The sequence below is a fragment of the Odontomachus brunneus genome, unplaced genomic scaffold (genome assembly GCF_010583005.1).
Source record: "Odontomachus brunneus isolate Ranch 3 - 2012 unplaced genomic scaffold, Obru_v1 Obru_scaffold_063, whole genome shotgun sequence".
Lineage (NCBI taxonomy): Eukaryota > Metazoa > Arthropoda > Insecta > Hymenoptera > Formicidae > Odontomachus > Odontomachus brunneus.
The window spans coordinates 605,322-614,567 of record NW_022639513.1 but is presented as its reverse complement, the minus strand read 5'-3'; the positions used below and the strand labels follow the sequence as shown (position 1 = coordinate 614,567).

Here is a 9,246-nt window from a genome sequence, read left to right as displayed (position 1 = left end):
AAAAAAAATATATATATATATATATATATATATATATATATATATATATATATATATATATATACATATATGTGTAAGTCAAAATATGTGTACACCTTAAGTACAGAACAAAATATGAGCGCACTTTTTAATACGTCCCGCACAGTGAAATTTACAACATTTTGCAGAAGAGAACGTCGATGAAAAGTTAAGCAAAGCAATTCAGTTTATACAGACATATATTTGTTATTACAAGAAAGAAGAGAATTCCACACCTTTCGTAATTATAAAAAGTTGCATAAAGGAAAAGTTCTTATATTCGTTTGTTAAAACTGCTATAGAGCCTTATAGCGGAAGTATGTAAATACATATATTAGTCATCTGGACGAGAAGTACAGTTCACGTAATTTATAATATATACATACAGACATATACGTATGTGTTTTGTGTGTATGTGTGTATATATATATTTATTTACATTCTTCAATCCTGTTTTTTCTTCGCTTTGAATATCTTCCCTACAAAGAACGAAAATAGTTTACCTTTCCAGTCCTTCTCGATAGGCTTCAAGACCAATCTCTTTGTGGAAATGTTGTGAAGCGGACCGAACGCCAGCGCGACGGCCGTGCACGCTAGACATATAACATTATACGGCATACTGAAGTCGGGAGTCGGAAGACTGATGAGCAAGGACTCTGTTCGTAATTGTACCAGATAGTTGTCCCTCGAGGCGTTGAAACTGCAAATTTATCATTATAAGTACTAAGTTATCTTTGATTTAGTTATTTATATTGTTGGTTGTAAGTTTATTAACGAACGAGAGTTTGCGTTCTGATCATCGGAGAAACGATGTTAAGACGGACCACGCAAACTGACCTCGAAGTAATTGTACTTCCATCGAGCGGCAGAGCGGTATAGTTTCTGGCTATGGGTAATAATGCCGTTACTACCGCCGGTTCCATGTAAAAGCCGTGATTAGCGTCCGGCGGATATTCCTGCCATTTGAGAAACAAGTAATCCATGTCGATGGAGACCTTTGTAACTGAGTGCGGTGGCAGACGCAATATTAATTCCAAATAGTACGGACTCTTTCTTTCCTTCCCTGGTAGATAACGCTGTGCCACTGTAATACCGTTAAAAAGAAAATGTGTCAACCATGTTACATAATTATCACGAATAAAGGCTCTTTTATAAATTTTACAGAGTGCGTAAGTCGTAAGTTGTACGTTTGTGATGCATAACTGTGCAATTTCGACAGCAAGCTTTAAGGCCGATTGTTCCAACTTCTTGGTAAGTTAACTGATTGTTAAATCATATGCCTATGTTTACTTTTAATTCAATTTAAACAAATACATATGATTTAACTATTACTTAATTTACCAAGAAATTGGAACAACCGTCCCTTAATTAGATTATTCTACACAGTGTACTATTTTTTATCGAAAATAAGAAGTGGCTAATAAGAGCCGAGAGATTGTAGATGTTAGATGCAATAATATTGCACCAACAATAAGAGGATTTAATCTATATATTTTGGCGATACATGCCGATATCTTTGCAAGTCTTTCGATAAGCGTAATCAATCAGTAACAGATTGTTACATATTAAGACTCATCTCGTGTCTCGATTTTTTTAATAATAATGTGATCTTGTCTTATTAAATGAATTCTCTCCTCTTATCCTGTTTTATTAAATTAATTCTTTTTTTATCGTGTCTTATTAAATTAATATCTTCCTGATCCTATCTTATGAACATTAGAACTACCAAAACTGTTAAAACGACGGATTTGTAATTTCTTATAAAAATTACTCGAATTTACAACGGTGCATTTTATATTTTTAATTGATATTAAATAAAGGTAAAAAGTAAATATCTTTTTCCTTATTTTTTTTAAGAACCTGTCATGATTATTACCACTCTGATAAACATAGATTGCTAATCTTCGATAATTTTAGTATTAAATTAACTTAAAATGAGCTTGTTATTACGATAAAAATATTGTCTCAGTGAGGAAATAATCAGTTATATTATTATCTTATTAGTCATTTCTTATTTCTGTTGGACTATTTTGTATCCTATATTATCTATATATATATATATATATATATATATATATATATATATATTACTTACATGGGAAAATCTGTTGATCATTTCGGGTTATCGTGATAGAATGTAAGTAAACTAACAAATACCATGGAATATTCTCCAATAAGATTACATCTAGTGTCTGCCAGTAATTGTTATATAACTTTGTTACCAAACTGCCTCTCTCTTGGCCGTATCCTACAGAATATTAACATATAATGAAACTATTATTTATGTTACCCTGTCTATATATGTACATACATACGCACATATAACAATGTTTCAACGAAATCGACTCTCTAAAGTTACAATTCTCAAGGGTATATAGGATGTTAAAAAAAAGCGTTTAAGATAAATAGTATAAATATGGGATAAATAGTACTCACTAAACTGAGTAAAAAATACTTAGTCATGAGTCGAAAAATCAATCCTTTCAGAGTTAGAAATGATTTTTAGTTTTGATAATGTATATGATTTGCTCGCTCATATTATTACATGTGACGAGAAAACAAAATTATATTATAATTATTAATTGTATAACACAATTAGTAATTGTATAACACTGAACAAATATGGAATCATATAGAGATTGTATAGACAAATGATATAATGTAACGTCATGACAAATAATGTAGAACTTTTTCAAACATCAAAGCAATAATAAAATAATATGATAAAATTATATTGCTAAAACTGAAAAAAAAACATTTGTAATTCTGAAAGGGCTGATTTTTCGATATATGTTTACTGGATATTTTTAACTCAGTTTAATGAATACTACCTGTTTTGTAAGTCTTGAACCCTTTTTTAAACATTTTGTGTCCCTGCAATGTAATAAAAAAATAAATCCACTTTAACGTTGAATACGTACCTATAATATACCTATTGGCGAACAAAATCGAGGGGTAGTTTATAGAGTTTATTCTTGGTGTGCTATGTACAGCGGCTACATTAAACATTCCTTTACTGGAGTGTGTCCGGATGTCGTACACCGCTATTTTGTTCTGCTGCCCTCCACGTAAGCTCAGGATTTTCGCGCTCGGCGGTGGCGTTAATTCGTACACGTGATTCGTATTGTTGTTAGATATATCAACGTATATATTGCTCAATGTAGCGAGTGGACACGCGCCTTTCAGGCCCATCCCAAAGAATTTTCGAATCGACCAATCCTGCGTAGATTAAGTGATCAGCAAGGTGTACGTGAAATAACGACAACAATAACGTGACATTTACCTGACTTATGTCTGCCATTGTGTCGTATATCAATGAGACAGTCTGTCGAAGTTCCAGAGACGTTCTCGTGCAAGTTATATCGCGACATATCGACCGGAAATGTATTCCAATGGAGTGATAATTTGTATTATGAATATGTGCAGAATTCAGCAACGTCGCTAGACCTCGCTAAAAAAAACAATTTTCTCTATTACAAATACAATAAATACTATAAATAATAGATATACAATAATAAAGAGCTATATAGTGATAAGATATACAATAATTAGTAAATACAATATATATACTATATATATATATATATATATATAATACTAGCTATTAGTAAATACAATATATATACCATATATATAATAGTAGCTACTAGAAATACAACAAATAAATTAAGATGGAGTGAGCATGAAGAGACGTGCAAGTATAACAAATAAAAGACAATATATACATATAATATATACAATATATATATATATATATACATATATATATATATATATATATATATATATATATATAATACAATACACTATATATACAATATATACAATATATGCAAATAAAAGACAATATATACATATATAAAAATCAAAGGCCCATTTGTGAGTACCTTAGAGTCACAAGGTAACAGCTTCTTGAATGGTGTTAGATTCTCAGTGCAAACTATCTCTCTTGGTAAAGACGAGTAACGTAAGTGACTAGAATTTACTGGTTCATCTGTGACTCCGGTAGGACGAAAAGAAAACTCTGGTGACATACTGTTAGATGCATCAACAAAGTTTAAAGAGGCACAGAGTAATCCAGCCAAGGCGTTTGTCAGACCCTTCCATCCCTCATCTACACTATAAAAAAACCTATTATAAAGTTTTTACATCCTTGCTGCTTATGTAATCTAAGTATAGCATAAAAATTATTCACGGTATTTATAACTATATCATTGCCAACTCCAAAAATATTTGCGAATCCTTAAAAATATTTATCTTACTTTGTCACATTTTTATTAAACCAGGCAGTGACTTCAGCACCAGGACCAGCATCATGAAAAGGATATCCCCATTTCTGATAATTCCACAGTCCTTCTGTTAAAGTAACATGTAACTCATCGACATTGTGCCGGCTTATGATCTCACCCAATCCCCTTGGAAAGAGATGCGAATGTTGAACTGAAATATTTTTATCACGTTTATATGAATCATTCAGCACTGTAATACAAGTATCGTGCACTACTCACGCGTTTCCACACGTTTCGCTGTTTCCCATATCGTGGTGAATTGAAAATAGGCGTAAACGTGATTACTTGGCAGAGGCTTCAACATTAATTCCTCGTCGAAGAAGTCATTGTAAGCGTTGTTACATGTTATAACACCGAGCAAACCGGCAAGGAACACGATTACGTGTGAAGATAACATGTTACTTAGAGGTTATACCGCTCCAGTAAACAAATTTCGTGTTGAATTTAATCGACTTAATTTTTCAGATTTTTCAGATAGTAATTCATTACTTGCATTTTTAACGACGTGTACGAGTGTACACGACACTGTCAAATTCGAAGTAAGCATATATAAATGCTTCAACCTGATGAATCAACCACTATCGTCTTATTCGTTGATGGAGTATATATGTAAACAAACGAATTCTGCCAAGTAAGAGAGATGGAGGTTAGGCAAAGAACGTGAAGAACAAAAAATTTGCATGTAGTTTATCATTAAATTTTGTTATTTAAAAATAAAGATCTCTAAATAAACTTTAAACTTTTTTTTTATTTATTTTTTGACGGTTGATGTATTACATCGATTTGTTTATTCTAACGATCAAACTCGAAAAAAAGCTTTTTGTTTCCAATAACTTGACGATAAAAGTCGCGCTTCATCTGCATGTAAATTTAAAAAAAAATTTCGCATTTGTAACCGGTTTCGTTTATACGTAATTTTCCGTTTACGATCTACAATTTGACAAACATAAAAAATGTTGACATTTAGCAAATTTTGATATATCCATATAGTGTTATAAAAAATAAATTATATTGAGAAATATACATGGGAATTAGAGATATTAGACTTTAAAATGTTACTTGAACCATCTTATTACTATTATTTTTCCCGAAGTTATGGCAATTGAATTTCATATGTGTCTAGAAAAAGAAAGTCTTTAATTTTGGTGTGTAATATAACAAAACGATATAATTAATAAATAAGTTTTTATTCCTGATGCACAACAATTATAACCCCATATTAATCACTGTATATTATTGCTTTTTCTTTAACTTCCTCTATATTTTTATACCTGTGAAAATTTATATTTTGTTCTTACATATTTTATCTATTTATTTTCCATCTATGCAGTTATAGTGCCTAAAAAGAACAAAGTTAAAGCAGAACATAATATCATCCTTTAATTTTTAAAGCACTTTTGCACTTGTAAGAAAGTAGAGATAAAGAAATAACAATTATATTATTCGTGCATATACGTGTATGTGCAAAATAAATTATACAAGCATATAAAATGTATGTTTACAAACATATACAAGAATAAATAATATTCAGATAGCATAAGATCTTCAGAGGATATCTTGGGGATGTTCTCAGGATGTAAGAACATTCTCAGAACATCTTTAAGATGTCCTGTGAAGATCTATGCTGTTTGGAATAAAATAATTACAAATGTTGGTCTTTTAAATTATAGTATTGCAGATATGATGAATAAATTTGATAAATTGAATTTCGTTTTGAAGAAGACTACACATTTTTTAAGTATTAAAGACTCTGAAATTAAGTTCAAAATTTGAAAATTAAACCACATATTTAATCTTATCTTTAAAGCTACATACTTTAATTATTAATTATACAATATTATGTAAATCGTATAAAAAGAGACCGATTTTCTTAAATTAAAAAATAAATAGCTATGTAAACTTCAGATATGATGAAAATATTTGATATATTTAGTACAAAAGCATCAAGTGGAAGATATAAAAGTAGAGTCACTTTCAAATTTGTTTAATCTCGCCGCTGCAATGTGGACAACATGTCATATTTTTAATGTCACATCGCGGAAGAAACATTTGTCCGCCAACTGCGACTGCCGCGCCCATTACAGCAGTGCAGGCAACGTCTTCTCTTCCCGTCATTGGCAATTTTTGATTCATCAGTAACTACACAAATTTAAACATAATCTCGTTACATCTAGATACAAACATATCTAGTCGCAAAATATTCATAGACATTCAAACATCCTCACCTTTTCCGCGTTATGTTCCGCGAGCGTTTTCATATCCAAGCCAGTTATATTGATCTCTCTCCGTAATTCGGACTCTGGAACACCGCTAAGTAGGCTGACTTTTAGAATTTCTGCGAGCTGACAGCATCCTTGCGTGAGATCCACGATATTCGTGCTAGCCAATTCATGCTTCTTGCCGGATGTCGTGCCTATCGGATCGAATTTCTCTCGTAGAATCGTAAGCATTCTGAAGAACCACAAATTGGTTATTAAATCGATGAAGTTATATAATTCCATGTAATAATAAATAGGTAATTATATATGTGTATATATAGCTAATTATACATATATATTTTTATGCGTGTACAAAAAACATGATTATACAATATACCTATACATTTTAAGCGACGTATCGCGAATAACGTTATGCTCTTCTAGCAATCGTTTCATTGATTCTTGCAGTTCTGTTGTTCTTTGACAGAGTGCAGCTTTCCATCTTGCTAAATCTTCTACCATCAAACTGTAATAAATCTCGCATTAGTGATATATTATGGTCATCTTGTTAAAGCTTAAAAGAGACTGCTACAGATTTTGTGCAAACCATAAAACGCAGGAATCGCGGTGTCACCACGAAAACGATTGTCAATTACCTACTAGCCAGAAATTTACTTCTCCAAACTTCACACTGGCCTGCTAGCCATTCCGTTTGTTCCTGATGTGTTGTTAAATGCTGGGCTGAATTCAAGAGAGCACGAGCGAGTTGTAATTTGTCCTCAGTTAATAGATGAACCCTTGTTTCAAGATCCTCTCCCACTGCAGCAACTAATAGATTCTTCAATTCACCATTGACCTGTTATATATCATTACATGACAGAATGAGCACCACAAATGCCAAGGTAAATTTCACTGTCAATCAAAGCATCACTGTCATACCTGTGCTTGAAATTTTAACTGAGTTTCCAGCTGACTGTTCTCCTCCTTGAGCTTGCGAATTTCTCCCTCGTATGCACGTTTCTCATTTTCCCACACATCATCTGATACTTTCTCCATACTCTCTTTTGTAGCATCTTTCACTCTTGTGTTAGTCTCCTGAATTTTCATCGCTGCTATTTGTGCGACTGTGGCCTTCATACTCGACTCTTTCCTAGATAATCTCATGTTCTTTTTTTCAAATGGTACTATTGGATTAACAGCTGCTTTGTACGGTTCATACGGCACAAATTTTGGTTCCTTCGATTTCAGGGAATGTAGAATATGCTTTTCTTGCTTACTAATATTCTTTGGCACTAGATTTACTATTGTACCAGTAGGCATAACTGGAGGCGTTGATCCCAACTGCTTCAGATTTGTAGGATGATAAATAAGAGTATCACCTAGACGACTTCTACTTTGTTTGGTCTCAGTCTTATCTGCTGTCACATTCTCCATGCCATCACCCTGCGTTCGCTCAACGCAACCCATCTTATGAACATCTTAAAAAATAAATACTTATCATTTAAAGAAATAAAGTTTTACTTTTGGCAAAGATCTTGATTCTCACAAAACAAAGTTGTGCTCTTTGCAGAACAAAGCTTTACTTTTGACAAATTGAAGCTTTATTCTTGATAAAACTTGGAATAGCAAAGTTTTACTTGTACAATATTAACTTAACTTTTAACACTAGTAGATATATTTTCCTCATTATCAATTACAGTAATAAACGTTGATGTGGTCAATCTTTTGTATCTTAATGAAATAAAAGTGGTGACATCTAACCTGGTTGACAATGAGTGCTGTGTTTCTTAAGATTCGTCGATACACTCATATTTGGCAATGTAGACATTTACTTGCAGATGCACAATTCGATATGGTACTATCTAATTAATATTTACAAATATTGTATAAGCGCGATATCAACATGATGTAATTAGGCTCCTCATAATACTAACTACACATATATTGCGAACATCAGCGCAGCCAAGAGAAAATTGAAAGGAATTACGACATCAGACCTGCTATTGGATATTGTGATCGCGCCACAATGACGATGTTGGATGGTGCTGCCCTCGCGAAGGATAATCTTGTAACATAATCGTAATGGCGCAATGAACAAGTGGTTACGATAAGATTTTAGTTAAAAAAGAAAATATACGCAAGATCCGTCGAAAGAATCAGGAACTTCTTCGGAATATCACCTGCACAGTCTAAAACGATTTTACTACGACGTGAAAATAAAGACAGCCGACGATACGGTTTATGTACGCGACGAGAATTCGTGTAAGTATCTAATACACCGTAGATTTGTGCAAAAAGAAAACCGCCACATTATCTAACGCGAACGACTTCAAAAGGTAGCGTAAGCTCGAGTATCAGGATACGAGAAAGTCGACAGGCGCGTTTGGAAAGGCGGTTTCGAACCTCCACGATATCCTGAAGGACCTGAAATCCTATCCCTCGTTTCCCTCGCGAGTATGCGTCAGCGTGGTAGCGCCAAAGCATGAACAAGGTATGAGCGAAACATTCTTGCCAAGGAATTCGTGAGCGGTATTGAGAATTTAAGGGTTCTGCAACTCTGACAGAAATAAAAATTAGATAAAACTTAAAGAATTGTAAAAAGTTATAAATTAATAGGGGGATGCATTTTTTGTTATTGTCTTTTAAGTATATTTAACAATACTTGTTAAAATATAAAAACCCTTAAAATATAAAAGTATAAAAAGATTAGATTCTATGGTAAATGTTAAGATAACTTCAAT

The 9,246-nt window shown here is 32.6% G+C and overlaps 2 protein-coding genes across 4 annotated transcripts; both read right to left on the bottom strand.

Moving 5' to 3' along the window:
• Window positions 1-187: 187 nt before the first annotated feature.
• LOC116846285 (GPI transamidase component PIG-T) lies at window positions 188-5,128 on the bottom strand. Of its 2 annotated transcripts, none has more exons than XM_032819936.1 (8): window positions 4,527-5,128; window positions 4,281-4,458; window positions 3,906-4,149; window positions 3,302-3,469; window positions 2,940-3,237; window positions 2,114-2,266; window positions 856-1,102; window positions 188-718 (listed from the first exon to the last, which is right to left on the bottom strand). In XM_032819936.1, exons 1-8 carry the CDS (start codon window positions 4,702-4,704, stop codon window positions 463-465), a joined length of 1,722 nt encoding a protein of 573 aa, XP_032675827.1. In that variant the 5' UTR covers window positions 4,705-5,128; the 3' UTR covers window positions 188-462. The 2 variants fall into 2 exon arrangements, with proteins under 2 accessions (XP_032675827.1, XP_032675828.1); XM_032819937.1 differs by having other exon boundaries at window positions 3,906-4,137; window positions 4,527-5,120.
• A 1,085-nt stretch (window positions 5,129-6,213) lies between these two features.
• LOC116846286 (golgin-45) lies at window positions 6,214-8,493 on the bottom strand. Of its 2 annotated transcripts, none has more exons than XM_032819939.1 (6): window positions 8,267-8,493; window positions 7,445-7,983; window positions 7,162-7,361; window positions 6,909-7,031; window positions 6,533-6,758; window positions 6,214-6,446 (listed from the first exon to the last, which is right to left on the bottom strand). In XM_032819939.1, the coding sequence occupies exons 1-6, from the start codon at window positions 8,331-8,333 to the stop codon at window positions 6,282-6,284; spliced, it is 1,320 nt and encodes a 439-aa protein (XP_032675830.1). In that variant the 5' UTR covers window positions 8,334-8,493; the 3' UTR covers window positions 6,214-6,281. The 2 variants fall into 2 exon arrangements, with proteins under 2 accessions (XP_032675830.1, XP_032675829.1); XM_032819938.1 differs by having other exon boundaries at window positions 6,903-7,031; window positions 8,267-8,492.
• Window positions 8,494-9,246: the final 753 nt, after the last annotated feature.